Raw genomic sequence first — 17,258 nt, forward strand, 5'->3', positions numbered from 1 at the left:
GCTGAAAGCCTGGACGGAGTGGGGCCGCGCAAGGGCTGGGGGAGCACAGAGAGCTGCCTTTCTCCCCAGGCTCCCTTCCTGCCACCCCAGGGTGCTGCTGGGGTTCTGCCCTTGTGGGGTCGGCCCACTGCGTGTCCTGACCCAGGCCCCTGCTTTTCCTTCCTGCACAGATGCTGAGATGTTGGGTTTGCCTGCCGTGTCCTGTGTGCTGGGCCCCGGGGGTGTTGGCGGGGAGACGGCGCTGTCGCCTCTGGAGTGAGGCCTTGCAGTCGGTGTGGTAATTGGGAGCGTCGTAAGCAATTCGCGCCGGGCGAGGATGAGTAATGGGGGACGTGGGGGTCCGGGAAGGCCAGCTTGCTGGAGGAGACGACTTGAAGCCACTGTGCACGGGCTGCAGGGTGAGGGCCAGCAGGGAGCCTCCGGGGGAGGGGAACCCGCACCCCAGGGGGCTGGTGCAGAGTACAGGTGAAGGGACCACCGGACTCCAGTGTATGGACACTGGGAAGCTGCAGAAGGGTCTAGGCTGGGAGCCATCCACCCTGAATCTGAAATTCGCTGTTCATAAGGCACAGAAGGGCTGTCCTCGAGTCTGGATGGGGGACCTGTCCAAGCCGCGTTGCTGGGACAGCCCGTGGGGTGGTCTGAGAGGAAGGAGTTGGCAGGCAGGGCTGCAGCTGCGGCCCCACGAGCGGGGGAGGCGCCCTTGACACACACGAGTGCACCTGTTCCCTGGAGGGCCTCTCTCCGTCTTTGAGGGTCTAGGGTGTCCCTGGGCTGAGTTGTCCCATCTCCATGCTGGCTGGGCCCCCTCCATCTTTCTTGGGGAGCAGGTTCTGCTGACCACAGTGCTGGGCAGACAGGTGGTGTTTCCTTTGAATTGAATTATACCTTGTGTGTGCATACTTCCATGTAACTGCCACCAGACCAAGGCAAAGAGCCATCCCGGCACCCCAGAAACTCCTTCATGTCCTCTTTGAGTCGATAAGCTTCCCCCGGAGAAGCACTGTCCTCACCTGTCACTGCATCGTACTTCCCCATTCCGGAACCCACAGGAATGGGGACGTGCAGAATCACACAGCAGACGCCCTTTGCTGTCTGGCTTCCACTGCTGCCTAGTGTCCCGTTGTCTGAGTATCCTGGCTTATTCATTCTGCTGCTGACCGATGTTTCCGAGGTTTGCTCTTCTGAGTAACGCTGCAGGGTCGTTCCGGTACGTGTCTGTCGGTGTTGTCTTGTACATTTCTCCGGTCACAGGGCATAGCTGTGTTTCACTTTAGCAGGTACCAGTAGACATAGTTTTCATTGTAAATCATTATTGGCTGGCGAGTCATTCCCCTGGACCTTCATCACTCCTGGGTAAACGAAAATTCAGCTTCTGGAAACCCAGGACTGAGAATCGTCCGTTCATGACAGTCCTCGAGCCCTGGGGAGGCAGGTACTGTGTGTCCTGTTCACTCCTCACAACAGCCTTGAGAAATCTCCTGCCTGCGTTTAGTGCCAAGAAAACAGGAGCTCAGAAAACCTGGCTCACCCGCGGTCACCCCGAGAGGTGGCGTTCAGGCCAAGGTCTCACGCCTAGGCCGGTGTTCTTCCACTAGACTCGAGGCATTCCTGGGACGCTGCACGCCCCCCAGCTCTGCGGCCCTTCAGCCCTTTTTCTGGGTGGCAGGTGCTGACCCAAGAGTGGGGCTGGCCCTTGGGCTTCCTCTGGGCGCCCCTCACTGGGCTTCTCTCCCTCCAGGCACCAGCCTGCTGCAGGAGGTGGTCTATTTGGTGAGCCAGGGGGCCGACCCTGATGAGATCGGCTTGATGAACATCGACGAGCAGCTCCCGGTCCTGGAGTACCCGCAGCCGGGCCTGGACATTATCAAGGTGGGCCCTGGGCGGGTGGCAGCAGCCCACACGGCCCACTTGGGGCCTTTCCACGGTTGCACCCTGAGTGACGGGTGCTCCTGAGGGGTTCCTGGGGGCCTTGTGGGCGGAGGGAGAGCAGTGAGCTCCCGGGACCCCCAGGTAGCTGGTGGGAGGGGGGAAGACTGATGGGCCTGAGCCGGTGGCAGTGACCCTGGAACTGAACCAGTGGGTGACGTGGGTGGCTTGGAGGGGGAAAGGAGGCAGATGCCAGGAGTAGGGGAGATGGGGGGGAGTGTCGGGGTGAGGGGCCTCCCGCTGTGGCTCATCCCATCTGTTGAGGGGGCTGGGTGGGGTGTGTTTGCATCGAACATTTGGTGTCAGGAGTGAAAAAAACATATTCCCAAGTCCCATCCTTTCTACTCCTCAGACAGATCTGGAGTTTTTTCTCTCCATCCTCCCCTCTGCCACCTCTTCGTTCAGGCCTCATTTCCTGCGTGGCCCGCCTGTCCCTTCTCCCACTAGACGAGCAGCCTGAAATAAGCTCTGAGAATGCCCCCCACCACCGGGTCGTTGTCCCGCATAAGCCGGTCTCTGCACCCCAGCCTCCAGCGTTGGCCCACCTGCGTCCAGCCCCTCCCGCCCCTGTGCCCGCCACGGTGCTGCAGCCCGTGTTGACCCAGCGCTGAGCCTTCCAGTAGAGCTGCGTGGGCCCCTGCCGCGGGCTGCCCTGCTCTTGGCTTTGGGGTCCCGCCGAGGACTGAACTGACCGTGATGTCACAGCCCTCACAGAGCTGAGATCCCAGTGAGGGAGCCCCCAGGACAGGAAAACCGAGAGTCCTAGTGGTTGAAGGGTGACCACGCCAGACGGGAGCAAAGTGGGACGGGACCGGGCCTCTCGGGGAGCGGGGGGCACGTCTGAGTCACGGCCTGGGAGCGGAGCGCTGGCCGAGGGAGGGACCGGTCCGGTCCAGGAGCCGCAGGAGTTCTGCGCTGAGGCTGACTGCGGGGCCCCCTCTCTGCGACCGCTCCGGGCTGCCATCGCGGCCCACGTCCTCTGAGCAGACCCCTGACGATACACTGTGACTCAGGCCACGGGGGCCGAGGACGGGGACCGCGTCGGCCCGTGTCTGCCCCCAGGGTCCAGCCTGGGCAGGGCTGGGGGGTCCTGTCTCAGGTGAGAAGGTTGTTCGGGGTGCAGGTGGTGCCGGTCCTGACTCTCTGTGGCCCTGTCCGCCTGGGCCCCAGAGAAAGGGCGCGTGTCCTCTGAGCACCTCCCCTCTGCCCTGCTGCAGGAGCTGACGTCCCCCCGCCTCATCAAAAGCCACCTCCCTTACCGCTTCCTGCCCTCAGACCTCCACAGCGGCGACTCCAAGGTAACTCCGCGCCCCACCGCTCCCCGCTGCTCCCGGAACCAGCGGCCCATGTGCCAGTCCAAACGGTGGTATGTCACAGGCCCAAGTTCCCAGACAACCTCGGTGTGCTAAGAGCGCCGGAGAGGCTGTCCTTGGCCCCATGTCTCTAGCACTTGATCCATGCCTCTCACTTTCGCTTTTCCTCACAGCTGAACTCGACCAGCCAGAGCCCAGCCTCTGCCCATTGAAGGCCTGAGGACTCATGGCTGCTTTCACTGTCTCTGATTTTTTTCCTTTTTTCTCAACTGCATTAGACGTATGAGGCCTATAATTCTCATCACCAGGGTCAGGGCTGTAAGTTTTCTGTCTTCCGCTGATTTTAAAGTAGCGCTAGAGACACCCCAGTGTCACAGCAGCACTGCTTACAATAGCCGAGACATGGAAGCAGCCTGAGCATTCATCAGCGGATGCATGGATAAAGAAGTGTGGGTTATGTAGACAGTGGAATATTACTCAGCCATGAGAAAGAACAAAATGTTGCCATCTGCAGCAGCATGGATGGACTTGGAGAGCACTATGCTAAGTCAGACAGGGATAGACAAATACTGTTTGACACCACTTTTATGTGGAATCTAAAAAAAATACAACAAACTAGTGAGTATAATAAAAAAGCAGCAGACTCACAGATACAGAGAACAAACTAGTGGTTACCGGTGGGGAGAGGGAAGCGGGGAGGGGCAGGATAGGGGTAGGGCATTAAGAAATACAAACTATTACGTATAAAATAAGCTACAAGGATATATTGTACAACTTGGGGAGTATAGCCAATATTTTATAATAACTGTAAATGGAATGAATATAACCTTTAAAAGTTGTGAATCACTATATTGTGCACCTGTAACTTATATAATATTGTACAGCAACTATACCTCGATTAAAAAAAAAAGGAGCGCTAGAGAAGAGAAATATACTAAAACACTCAAGTAGCTGTCCAGCTGATGCTATTGCGTGGACACGAGTGCATCTCTGCTGAGACGGAATGATAGAGAAAAAGCGTTTGGCCTTGGTGCACGAGGGGCTGACTTTGCTGTTGGAAACGGGGTCAAAAGAGTGGGTTGTAGGTCCGTGGAACCTGCACAGGGCGGCCTGCCTGGGACGGAGGATCGCAGACTGACCTCGTCCGTCCCTCTGTCCCCCCCGCCACTCCCTCTTGCAGGTCATATACATGGCCCGGAACCCCAAGGACCTGGTGGTGTCCTATTACCAGTTCCACCGCTCCCTGCGGACCATGAGCTACCGAGGCACATTCCAGGAGTTCTGCCGGAGGTTCATGAACGACAAGTGTAAGTGTCTGCGAGATGTTACAGCGGGGGTGCTCACTGCTCGCTGAGCACCCGCGTGTCCTTCGCGGTGCCCCCAGTTCTACAGTAACCGCGGGCTTGGCCTGCTTTCCCGCTGGCGGGCAGAGGAGCTGGGGCTGAGGGCTGTCAGGAAGCTTGTCCGAGGTCGAGCTAGTGCCAGACAGAGTGGGTGTCCAACGCTGAAGCCCTTCTCTCTCGCCACATCCTTGGGGTTCTGAGAAGTTTCCCGATTAGAAGCATCCCTCTTCCTGCCTAGATTCCGAGCAGTGAAAACAGTGGCCCAGGTACCACTGTTACCGGTGCCTGAGGCCAGAGTGGAGGCTGTGGCTTCATGTGAGAGCCCTGTGGGCCTTTAGCTGGACTTGTGGGTCAGGCTTGGCCCCCAGCCCCAGGCCCGTGTGACAGGCGGGGTGCACTTTGGGGGAGGGGGAAGGCAGTGTTCTGGGCAGGATGCCTGTTCCCAGGGGAGAGGGGCGAGCTGGGCCGAGCGAGCCGGGGCCCTTCCACGTCTCCCCTCCCCGGGGCGGAGTGGGCCAGGCAGTGGGCCAGGGAGGGAGCCGTCCCCTTGGCAGTGGGGCTGGCAGCTCCTCACTACGGTTCTGTTCCCCGCACCCCCCAGGTGGCTCCCCCATCGCCAACCCTGGCTTCTCTGGGCACCTTCTGTTTAGAGTTTGCGCCCAGGAGGGTTTTGAAAGGGGTCTTACGTACCTGTTGATTAAACCGGCACCCAGACTCCTCTGCACCCGAGGAGTGTACAGATGCGCTCAAGTAACCCTCAGCCTCGCGGTCCATTTGCTGTCCAACCCAGTCAGGGGTTCTGCGGTGAGGTCATGGGACGGGGTGGGGTAGGGTGCATAATGGCGGTCCAGGAGTACAGCGCCCCAAATTTAAATGGGTGGCCCGACTGGAGCTGCCTCCCGAGCCTGGCTGAAGACCAGGTCCTCCTTGGTGCGCCGCCCGCACCGCCTGGAGGCCCTCTCTTCCCTGCCCTTGAGTCTTTGCTTCAGCTGGGACTGGGGGGGGGCGGTGCGAGGGGACAGGCGTCGGTGGCCCCAGCGCGGTACCCTAAGGCCCCTGGCGCCTGCTGAAGGCCTCTGTCCAGCCTCCCTTCCCCCCAGCCCACCCACCGCCTGGCTCAGGCCCCTCGGGGTCTGCCAGGCATTCGGAGCAAGCCACTCCCGTGGTTCCCAAAGCCATATTTCTGAGGCCCACTGTGCATCCCTGCCTTTGCAGAAGCAGTCACTTGCATGGGGACACTGTCGTAGATAGCAGTGTCCCCCAAGTGCAGACTGCCCTGCGGTGCAGGGCTGAAAGCCTCCTGCCTGGGCCAGAGCCGTTACAGGTTGTCTAGTACAGGCCTCTCCGCGCTGTGAAGGTCACAGCACTGCCCGGCACTGAAGTTCAAGGCTGCACACGCTGGCTGTGGTCCCGCCAAGGCCTCTGCGCCCATGTACTGATCCTCCCCAGTCCTGTTCACTCTCTGCTCCCACCCAATTCCGGCTCTCGAGGAGGCTTGCCTTCTCTGTCCGAGGTTCTGAAGAACTTGAAGAATGAAGTGCGGAAGGGGCAGTGAAATGATGCTGTTCGCTAACAGGGCGAGGACACGCTGCCCGAGCCCTGTGTTGGGGGTCGTGACCTGCGCACTGCAGGGCTGGGGGGCCCTGGAGCCATGTGCCTGGGGGACAGGAGCAGGGTGGAGGAGTCCCTGTGTGTGACCACTGTCCTGTCACCCCTGTCCCCGTGCGAGCGACCCTGTCTTCACGTCCTCGCGGTCCCCGAGTCACCGCCCGTCCAGCCTCCCCCGTCCCCGTCCCCAGCAGCCCTGGCCGTCTATCTGCGAGTGTTCTCTGGGAAGGAGTGGCGTTTTCTTACCTCCGTGTCCACGCCCAATGGACTGCTCGGCCCCGGGGCGCGGCTCACCTGGTCTGCGTGCCAGCTGTGGGCCCAGACTTGGGAGACTCCGCTCGGGGCCCCGAGGTCATCAGCCTGTCCGTGAGCTGCGCAGGTCCCTTCCTTCTCTGGACTCGCCCTTGTCCTGTAAAGCGGGAAGGCCGGCCTGGCTGTTATGTCCTGCCCTGTGCGTGCACGGAGCGGGGATGTGCCAGGCCTGGAGTCCAGGGCCCCGCAGCTAGAACTCTGCCGTGGGAGCACCGGGGCCCAGAGAGGGCCAGGATTCGCCCAGCAAGGCCTTTGGCTGAAGCCTGCCCTGTGTTGGTTCATTTCCGTCCCCTTACCCCTCCCCTTCCAGAGCTCCCCCCCTTCGTTCCACATGAAGTATTGGAGGGGCGCCTAGTTGGCCCGAAGAGGGCCTTCTGCTCTGATCTGGTCCCCAGGGCCCGCCCCTCAGCGACCCCTGACCTGCGCCTCCATCCCTCAGGACCTCTCGTGGGGCTGCGGGGCCCAGGCTGCTGCTGTGCTGCCACCTGCTGGCGGGATGGCAGGCTGACGTTGTCGGGTCGCGCTGCCTGGGACCCAGGCGTTGGGTCACCCCTGTTTTCCCAGCCTTGGTCACGCGTGTAGGTGTGAGAGGTTGTCAGCACCTTGAGGTGTGCCTGTGCGGGGGCGGGAGCGGCCCTGCCACCCAGGGGCCTCAGCGCTACAAGTAGGACCCTCGCTGGCACCTTGCCCGTCCCACCCCGTGGAACCTTCCACCAGAGAGGAGGACGCACAGGCGCTGCCCCTGCAGGCCCTCCCGTACGCAGGGCTCTCCGTGCCGCGGCAGCCCTGGGGGGGCGGCAGAAAGGCTCAGGGCCCGCCGGGTCTCACGGCCAGCGAGGAGATGAGGGGCCGGCTGCTTCTGTCCCGAGCCCTTGTCCTTTGCCCTCCGCCCTCTGACCTTGCCAGCTGCTTCTGACCCGCTCCGCGGGCCCCCGCGGCCACTTCTTATGTCTTTAAGGCCCATTTGCAGGCCTTGCCTCTGTGCGCCGTTTCCCCTGCTGCCTCTTCCCCTCCGCTGCCTGCCCAGCCCTCACTGATCCTTCGAGGCCTGCCTGTGTCCGCGGGGCCTCCCTCCCAGTGCCGGTCACTCCATGTCGCCGTGCCAGTCTCCTTGGGGCTTTGCCGCCAGGCCGGGAGCTCCACTGCAGGGCCCAGTGCTTGCGAGCTGGACGGGCGCTCGGGCGAGTGAGGACACAGGCAGCAGGGCCACCACCCCTGACTGGCCCCTGTTATGCAGCCGGACCTGCTTCCCGATGCCCAGCAGGCCCAGGGGCCCCCATGTTCTTCAGCCGAGACCTTCCTCTGATTAACGTGGAAGCCCCCTCGGGAGATGTCCTCACAGCGATGGGCACACCAGTGTGAATCGGCAGTGAGAATCAATCGTTTTTATGAAAAATGTTGTGAAGCAGCTGGGCCACACTGATCTGTCTCTGCCTGTGTGACCTCAACCCCACACCAAGGCCCTAAGGAGCGTGGGAAATGCGAGGGCTGGGGTGTGGGTGTGACCTGTCGTCCCGTCCGGCCCAACCTCATGTGCCAGGACGGGGCCCGCTGCCCGCCTTCATCCCCGCGCCTTCCTGGTTCTGCCTGGTTCCAGGATTCTGGCTGTGACGCGTTTGCCTGGCGAGCCCCATTCGCAGCTCTGTCTGGAGCCTCCCGCACCCCATCCTAGCCCCGACAGCAAAACTCACGGGTCCTGTGTCCCACTTCCTCTGGGCGTCATTCTCTTCCTGGTCACCCCTTGTTAGAGGAACTCGTGGGTGCCGGGTACCGTCAGTACCCCCGGAGAACAGAGACTTCCACGGAAGGGTCGGGGCTTCTAGGCATCCGGGAGGCAGGGGCCGAGCTTGGGCAGGAGGCCAGGGCACGTGGCTCATCTGGGGGGCTGCTGGAGGAGCCCAGGGCTTCCTGAAACATAGCTACTGGGCAGAGGAGGGGAGCCTTCTGGCAGGGAAGGCGGGGAGCAAGGCCGCCTCACACATGCCCGCTCCCTCCCTGTGACTGGTCACCTGTCCCCTTGTCTCCACAGTGGGCTACGGCTCCTGGTTTGAGCACGTGCAGGAGTTCTGGGAGCACCGTATGGACTCGAACGTGCTTTTCCTCAAGTACGAAGACATGCACCGGGTGAGTGCCGTAGCGGTGGTGCCACGGGGGTGAGCGCCACGGGAGGCAGCTGCCGGCACCGCCCTCAGTCTCACAGCCGCCGCCCCCAGTGCGGGCGGGTGGGCGGGGCCTGCAGCGCCAAGACCCCGGGCATCAGGGGTGACAGCTGGACTCAGGAGTTCCAGGAGGGCCCAGGGTCCCCCTGACCAGTGTTTCGCCTCTAGCCGGTGCTGGCCCCCCAGGCCTCTACCCTGCCCTGGCCCCTGGCCAAGCACAGCTTCTGGGTTGGTGGCATGCGGTGCTTTCGAGAGGCCCATTTATTGTTTTTCTGCTTCAACGGCAGTGGAGTGATAGCCGGACTCACCCTGCTGCCACCCAGCACCCTCTCCGTAGGTGACCAGCTTGGGGCAAAGGGCTGAGATGGCAGAGTCCGAATTTCTTGTCCCAGCCTGTTTGCCTTAGGGTGGCAATTCTCAAAGTGCTGAGAACCCCGGCGGGTGTACCTGTGAATCCATTCCTGTGACGAGTTCCTGAGCGCCCGGCACAGAGGGTGGCGGGCACTAGGTGGTGGTTGAGTGCACGTGCCAGGCTGGGCGGTGGTGCTGGGGCAGCGAGGCAGGACCTCTCCTGTGCCCTCGGGAAAGCGAGGTCTGGAAGGGGGGCCGGCACGTCCCGTCCCGCCTCGGCGTCAGCACCATCGTGCGGAACCCCGCTGCCCCCTGCCGGGTCTGAACCCTGCCGCTGCCCGCGCAGAAGTGCTGATGCCCCTCCTTTCTCAGGGCGACAGTGCGAACCTCCCCCAGCCCAGCCCTCCTCCCCGCAACGTCCTTCCCTTTCCTCAGCTCCTCTTTGCCGAGGGACCTCAGACTTGTCTCTGCTCCTGAGCCCCTCCAGGCAGCCACACTGCCTCCAGGCAGTAGTCCCCAGGCTACTCTGTCAAGGTCACCACGACCCCCATGTGTCTGGGTCCCACGGTCCCGCCCTCCTAGCAGCAGGCAACAGGCAGTCGGTCATGCTTGGTCCTGCGTCCCCGCATCCCTGGACGCTCCCCTTGACTCCTCCATGGCAGCAGCCCTGCCTCTGCCCCCAGACCTCAGCTCTGGTCTCCGCCATCCACACTCCCTCCCCTGGTGGCCTCAGGCGGGCCTCGGGCCCCCAGGTCCGATTTGGACCCTCTCCAGGCTCATCTCCGTCCACCCACTGCACCTTTCTGCCAGGGTGTGTGGTGCAGATCGCAGACTTAACGTCTCCAAACCAAACTCCGGAGGTGTCCCCTCGGGTCCTCCGCAGTTTCACCCGTCTGCATCCAGGGCAGCGGCTCCGTCCTCGCTGCTCACGCAGAAGTCTGGACTCATCCTTGACTTCTCCCTCTCTCACACCTGGCCTTCATTTTCCAAATCCTGTTGGCTCTACCTTCAAAACGTCTCTCTTATCTGACTGTTTCTCCCCAGTTCTGCCCCCGTTTCCCTGGTCCAGGTCGGTGTCACTGTGGCCTGCGTTTTCACAGCCTCCCTGCCTCTTCCTCCCGCCCCCCCCCCAACAAACACAAACAGTGAAATGCACTGGATGATGATAAATGCTGAAAAATAAAGCAGAAAAGGGAAGTGCTGGGGAGGGGTGGTGGCAGGTTTAGGTGCAGGTCAGGAAAAGCGGCACTGATGGGGACAGAGACCTGAAAGAAGTGAGGGAGTGACCCATGTGGACACCTGGAGATGAACATTCCAGACCGGACACAGCAAACTAAAGAAAGAACCTGCCTGACAGGCTGAAGGAACAGCATGGAAGCCAGCGTGGTCCCGGCTGTCAGGCCCTGCAGGTCGGGGTGCGGGTCCGGGTGTCTGCCCAGAGGGACGTGGGCCAGAGCGAGCAGGTGGGCGGGGCCCCTCCGGAGGCTGCTGGGCTGCGCCCGTAATGCTCCGCTCTCAGGAATGGTGCGGCGATGGGGCCCAGAGGTGGCTTTATGTCAGCGAGTCAAGTAGAGCTGAATCTTGCTTCACACCAAGCCAGCTCCGCCTGTCCGGTGGGGTGGGCCGGCCCTGAGGCCTGTCTGGGGTCCCGGGGTCTCCCAGTTCTCCCGAGTGCCAGTCGAGATCCCAGCCGATGGCGGGGCGGGGCGGGGCGGGCGGGAGAGAGCGAGCTGCTCTTGCTCCTGGCGCAGCTCCGAAGTGCTTTTCCTTCCTGCTGCTGCTTAGAATGACCGCAGCTGTATCAGGACCTCACGTCTGCCTCCGTGGGACCTGGCTTTGAATCCCAGGTCTGCCACTTGAGAGCTGAGTGCCCTTGGGCCGTTTCTTAACCCGGATTTTATTTCCAGACGAGGCCGGTTTCAGGCTTGTCTTGAGGCCTAAGTAAGGCTGTGGATACAGTCCCCGAAGTCGTGTTCTGTAAAGGCGCCACCTCCGACAGGCTCCCGCGCTCTGCTCTTGTCTTCCAGGACCTGGTGACGATGGTGGAGCAGCTGGCCCGGTTCCTGGGGGTGTCGTGTGACAAGGCCCAGCTGGAGTCCCTGATCGAGCACTGCCACCAGCTGGTGGACCAGTGCTGCAACGCCGAGGCCCTGCCTGTGGGCCGGGGTACGCGCCCGCCTGTCCCACCCTCCTTCTCTCTGCCTCTGCCTGGGGCCCCGGGGGCCTCCTCCCCCTTCCTGCCGGTGTCCTCGCGCTTTCTGGACCACAGTCCCCCCATGTCAGGGTTCCGCTGCCCTGAGCCTCATTTCTCCGGAGCCCTGTGTTCTTCGAGGGGCAGGAAGGTAACCCACGAAGTGTTGCTGAGGCTCCCTGGAGGTCCCCGCTGGAGTTGGTCTTGTCACCCCGCACACGGTGCCGGAGTTTGCGGGTGTGGCTGCCGGGATGTCTCAGGCTCTGTGGGCAAGAGGTGTTTCAGGCGGGCGCCTTCCCAGATGCCCCACAGGGCAGACCCTGGGGATGGGTTGGGGGCTGTCATGTTTAGAAGCGCAGCGTGTGCACGTGGCCTCCTTGAGTTCCAGCTGGCCCGTGGGAGTCGAGGGAAGAGGGTGCAGAGAGTCCGTGTGCGGAAGGGCCGTTTCCCTCCATCCCCCGGGGAACTAGCAGCCTGGGAGGAGCAGCCCCGTCGGGGGAGGGGTGTGTGGTGTGCGCGCGTGCGCACGCGTGTGTGTGTGGTGTGTGTTTGGTGTGTGTGCGTGAGAGAGAGAGCGCGCGCGCGAGCTGGAGGTGCAGGCCTCGGCCGTCACAGAGGCTGGCGCTCCCTCCTGGTGCGAGAGCTGTGTCTTGCGCGTGAAGCAGTTCGAGGTGAGGCAGGTGTTGCAGGCAGGAATCCTCCCCGGGCCCACTTGGGTTGCTCTCCGTGCCCTCAGGGCTTGTGGTATTTGAGGCTGCTCGACTGTGGAGAGCTCGGGCATTAAACTCCCCGGCACTGCTGGGTGCCGGCCCAGGCCTGTGAGCACCCCTTCAGCAAGAGTCGCGCCTGACTCGGTGCTGTGGACCGGAGGCCGGTTCCCAGCTCCCTCGGGTGGTGCCGGTGCCGGTGCCGGTGCCGAGAGGAGGGCCCGGAAACGACGCCGGACTCTGCAGGCAGCTGCCTGGAGCGGAGAGAAGAGCTGGGCTGCGGCCTGGCCTGGCCAAGCTCGGGCCGCGCCTTTGAGCTTCTCTGGCCTTTTGTCCTTCCTCTAAGGAGGGCGGGTCGGGGCTGCCAACCCGCTTGGCTCCCGGGGCTGTTCTGAAGGTCAGGGGGCGAGCGCCTTCCTGTAAAGGCAGGTGGGCCGCTCTCCAAGAAGACACTAACAAGCCGCCTCACCCTGCCGTTTCGTTCCTGGCTGCATCGTCACAAATGTTTATTATTTAAAATTTATTTGCTCTTTTTTATTTTGCTTTCACTGTGTTTTGTTATCCTTGGGTGTGACCTTCTCCAGAATCCCCCTTTCGGTTCATTTGTGTGGTTAAGAAGTGTCGAGAACATACTGCGTGCCCATATGCTCCTTCCGATGTGTTTGCTTTATCATCGTTTACCTTGGTTTTGCTTTATTTCAGTTCTTTGATTTTGTTTTCTTTTAGCATATTGCCTCTTTGCTCAGAAGACCTCCTTGCGTTGGTGAGAATGCAGGGGCTTGAGTAGCCAGCTGCATTGCTTAGATTTGATTCATATCACAGCATAAATTGCACTGTCTTGATTCCAAATCCTAAACCAGGTGGGTGACTCCTTTGATGAGCTCTCAGCTGCCTCAGCTGAGAAAAATAATCATGGAAAAATATATTTATGGTGTGACTGGTCTAGAAGCTTCTAGTTTTGTCCCTTAGGTATCATGAGAGGGTAGCAAGCACAGTTTTTTCCTCTCCAACACTGACATATAATTTTTCATCACCGAAGAGAAAATCCTTGCCACTTTGGATCTGTTAGCACAGCATTTGCAGGGTTGCAGTTTCATATGTGAGGTCCTGCGAGGACAAGGACGACTGTTAATAACAGAGCTAACGAAGGATGTTTGCTGGAGACGGTCAGAGCTCTGATCTCAGAGATGCTGACGGTGAATAGAATTCTAAATGGGCATTTCAGTCCCCCGAGGCAGCTATATAAAAGCACAGCCCCAGCTCTCCGGGTGATGCGTTCACAGCTCCTGTAGGTGGGAGGGCGGGACCCCCACTTGTGACATCTTCACAGTCGCCATTCATATGTGACCAGAACAACTGAAGATTTTGTAGTTAAGGAAAGTGGGTTCAGCAGTTTTCATCATTTTGAGCTCTCTCTTCCCTTCATAAAGGGATGGGTAGGCCTGTGCCTGCACCTCAGTCTGCACTCTCCAGGCTCCCTCACATCTGCCAGGAGGAGGTCTCATTTTCTTTTCTTTTTTTTTTTTTTTGCGGTACGCGGACCTCTCACTGTTGTGGCCTCTCCCGTTGCGGAGCACAGGCTCCGGACGTGCAGGCTCAGTGGCCATGGCTCACAGGCCCAGCCGCTCCGCGGCATGCGGGATCCTCCCGGACCGGGGCACGAACCCGCGTCCCCTGCACCGGCAGGCGGACTCTCAACCACTGCGCCACCAGGGAAGCCCGGAGGTCTCATTTTCTGACCAAGCCTCGCTGAGCTGTGGCTGCGATGGAGTGGCCGGGGGCCCGGGGCTCCTTTTGATGTTGAGTTGGGAGCTCCGACTTTTTCTCCCTTTAAATTCCTCCCTGACGATGCATGAGCAGGCTTCTTGAAATCTTCACCCTTGACCTGGTCAGGAGGCTTCCTGCTCACCATAAAATGTTCTACCTTTTTGGATGATTTTTTTTTTCCTTTTAAAATTCTCCAGAAGCAAATCCTGCCTTGGTGGAGCTGTTGAGCCGTGAGTGAGTAGTGGTGTCACGAGGACCCAGATCCACGTGGTGCCCGGAGCCGCAGATCTGTCCCACAGACACTGTCTGTCCTCTGGGGTGTTGTGACCCACCCGCTTTGTGCCTGGCTGGGGATTCAGTGGTGGATGGGCAAGGCCCGCAGCTCTGCACACTTGTGGTGCTGGGCGGAAAGCGCGTCGGGATGACCAGACTCAGGGAAGAGGGTTCAGCTGGTCTGTAGTCCACATGGCCCATCCTGCCCCAATAGGCCAGGTTCAGAGGGGTCCGGGAATAGATCTGGAACCTTCCAGATCCATTTCCTGTGGTTTGGTAGCTGGCCTGACAGCAAGTGAATTCAGCACATTCTGCTCGTTTGTGTTCTAGGAAGAGTCGGGCTGTGGAAGGACATCTTCACTGTCTCCATGAACGAGAAGTTTGATTTGGTGTATAAACAGAAGATGGGAAAGTGTGACCTCATGTTCGACTTTTACTTATAATAACAGCAACAGCAAACTTGCATGCTCACAGTACCCAGACACTAATAGCTCAGAGTCCCGTTTGCACTCATTTGTTACCCGCTGGACAAACTCTGGAAGCAGCGTAAGACACGGCGGAGAAATGGAGGAAGTGGGGTTATTTCCGATCCAGAGCAGCTGTCTCACCTTTGGAATTTGAAGTCTACATGTCTGATTACAAAGATTGCGGTTCTGATGACCTGGACCATACGTATCCTGTCTGTAACATATGCAGCTAGAATGTCTACCTTTTACAGCCCACATTATTTATTGTATTTTATAGAGCTTTTCACTGGAAATCTAAATAAATGTCAGTAAACCAAATAAAAGTTCATTTCCGAGGGACTCAGGAGCGAGCCACACCCGAATGGTAGGAAGATCTCAGGGTTGACTCTTTATTTTTGTAGTTTTCTTCCGTAAGGCACAGCCATTCAGTTCTTGTCTGGTTGTGAGACGCTGGTGAGGACTGAGGGTGAGTCGGGTGTTGGGGGGACCTTGTTTCTGCTGGTGGTGTTCAGTTCTCAGTAGTCGCCCCGGGATACAGCAGGAACTGTTCACTGGGGCGTTTTCAGAGAGGATGCCCTCCTGCCAGCGACCCCCGGCCAGTGGCTCCGAGGCTGATGCAGAGGACCCAGCGGGACGGGCGCGCGATGCGGTGACTGGAGAGCCTGCCACAGAGACACTGAGTCCACTCGGAACCTGACTTTTCGTTCCGCAGTCTTACTTTCGTTCCCCAAAGCAGAAACCTGCTTATGTTGGCAAACGGATGATTGATGGTAAATTCTAGAACTACTGGGTCTTTACATACCATTTATTCCACCTGGGCCTGCAACTCTGCGCCCCAGAGACCCAATGTGCGAGCGTAGCGCCCTGTCTCACCCAGACGGGGCTGGCGATGTCGCCTTCGGTGCTGTGTCCGAGGGAGGGGAGGTGCGGTCTTTACTGCCCCGCCACTCGCTTCGTTAACTGGCCCACGTTAGCCCGGAGGAGTGATGGAAGGGCAGCCAGTGAGAGCAGGGCCAGTGGCCAGTTTGTACGCACGCTGCCGCCGCGGTGGGACGGGGCCGTCCCGGCTGTCTGTCTGGCTGGGAAGTTCCCGGAGTGGTGGCCGGAGGGGTCGCCACCGCGCGCGAGGGGTCTGTTGTGCATGGTGTCTTTGGAAAGTGTGGACGTGCGCTTTGTTACTGGCTAAGGAGAGCAGCTGCAGTAGGGCAGGTGGTACTCGGCGTCTCGCGGTGCGCTTAGCTGCACCTTTTCTGTGTATCTGCGAGAGAGGCAGCTTTCTGTGAAATTTCTTTTCTATTTTTCTATTTCTAGTACTGTATGGATATTACTGAGCTCCACACATGATACTTCTGTGCTTGCTTGCATCTTTAATAAAGACACGTCCCATGCCTTGTGTCCAGCTTGTGCTGACAGGTGGAGACGGGGGCCCTGTGTGGTCCCCTCAGCGCTTCAGGGCAACGAGAGTGAGTCCCGCTGACCTCCGTCGCTGGGGCTCAGAGGGGCTTGGGCCCGTGTTGGGCTGGGTCACTCAAGGCTCAACGTTCCAAGGGTTGAATTTCCCTCACTGTTTGTCCCTTCGCCTTTGGTATCTTTTAAAAGCTGAAGTGAAAGGAAGGGTGGGGGAGAAAGGAGAAAAGCATGGGAGAGGTTTTGGTGCACCTGGGGGTCCAGGGGTCTCAGTCTCTGTCTTGGAAGGGCCCACTTTCAACAAGGTGGACGGTGGTATAGAGACCAACCCGGCTGATTGCACTTCGCCCCTGTGAATTCCAGAGTCCGTCTAACCGATTCCTTGTGGAAGGAAAGTCCAGAACATTGTACTGAATAAAGCTTCGGCTTTCTGAAAAGTCATGTTTATTTTCAAATGGACGAGTTCCTTTAGGTCTCAGGTGAAATCCCGGAATTTATTTTGGTACCTGGGATGACCCTAGACCCCCAGGCCCCAGGTTAGTTAAAGGAATATTCCAGTCTGCTATGTCCCAGGGGGTCTGCTCCCAGATCACTTACAAATCACCTAAAATAAAGCAGAGCCCTTGGATCAAGAAGCAGGGCAGTGCCGTACAGTCATGGTGCTATTTAGTGAATGTCCACTCTGGCCCTGCCTAGTTGATGTTTCACCACATCCTATGGACTCACTGAGTACACACTTGAGCACCTGCGCTGCACGGGGCCCTGCTAGAGGCACTGGGGATGCAGTGAAGTGGCAGAGGGCCCCGGCCTGCATGGCGTTCATGCTCTCGTGGGGAGATGACGTCACGAAACCATGGGTGAGTACAGGCTCAAGCAGGCTGTAAGGGACCAGTGTGCTCCTGAAGGACCCGGGGAAGCCCAGTGCAGAGATGCTGCTTGAGCAGAGACCAGGAGGACATGAGAGACTCAGGCTTGGGGCCGCCTGGGGGAGGGGCAGGGCAGGGGGAGTGTGTTGGGCAGTGCCCAGAGACTGGGCGGTGTTTGGAGGGAGGCCAGGAGTCAGCTCACGGAAGTCCTCGCAGGTCGTGAGGGTTGGATTTTGTACAAAGAAATGAAGGCACAAGAGGGCTTAACTGAAGGAATGCTACCTGGTTTGCATTTTCAACTCTTAGCTGGCTCTAAGCGTTCTCGGGCCATGTGTGCTGGGAACCGGCTCCTACCTCGTGCACACGGAGCAAAGTCAGGGGCGAAATGATTCAAGGCAGAAGGTGCCGTGGAGCCCACGAGTAGCGCCAGTTTGGAGAGTGGAATGACCCATGGGTAGCATCCGGATGGGATTTGAGGGGCCGTGAGGTGAGGAACGTCTGGACAGATGGAGAGGAGACAGGCCTGGGCAGAGGGCTGATGTTACAGACACCCCTCAGGGTTCCT

At 59.6% G+C, this 17,258-nt stretch overlaps 1 protein-coding gene across 1 annotated transcript in view; it reads left to right on the plus strand.

The window, feature by feature from the left end:
- The window catches only part of SULT4A1 (sulfotransferase family 4A member 1), a 32,050-nt gene extending 16,242 nt beyond the window's left edge, over positions 1-15,808 (plus strand). The window contains exons 2-7 of the mRNA XM_030855703.2: positions 1,742-1,872; positions 3,147-3,227; positions 4,423-4,549; positions 8,535-8,629; positions 11,043-11,181; positions 14,284-15,808. Of these exons, the coding sequence (XP_030711563.1) occupies positions 1,742-1,872; positions 3,147-3,227; positions 4,423-4,549; positions 8,535-8,629; positions 11,043-11,181; positions 14,284-14,396 (686 nt within the window). The 3' untranslated portion in view covers positions 14,397-15,808. The remainder of the gene's footprint in view (positions 1-1,741; positions 1,873-3,146; positions 3,228-4,422; positions 4,550-8,534; positions 8,630-11,042; positions 11,182-14,283) is intronic.
- Positions 15,809-17,258: the final 1,450 nt, after the last annotated feature.

The sequence above is a fragment of the Globicephala melas genome, chromosome 10, assembly GCF_963455315.2.
Source record: "Globicephala melas chromosome 10, mGloMel1.2, whole genome shotgun sequence".
NCBI classification, from domain to species: domain Eukaryota; kingdom Metazoa; phylum Chordata; class Mammalia; order Artiodactyla; family Delphinidae; genus Globicephala; species Globicephala melas.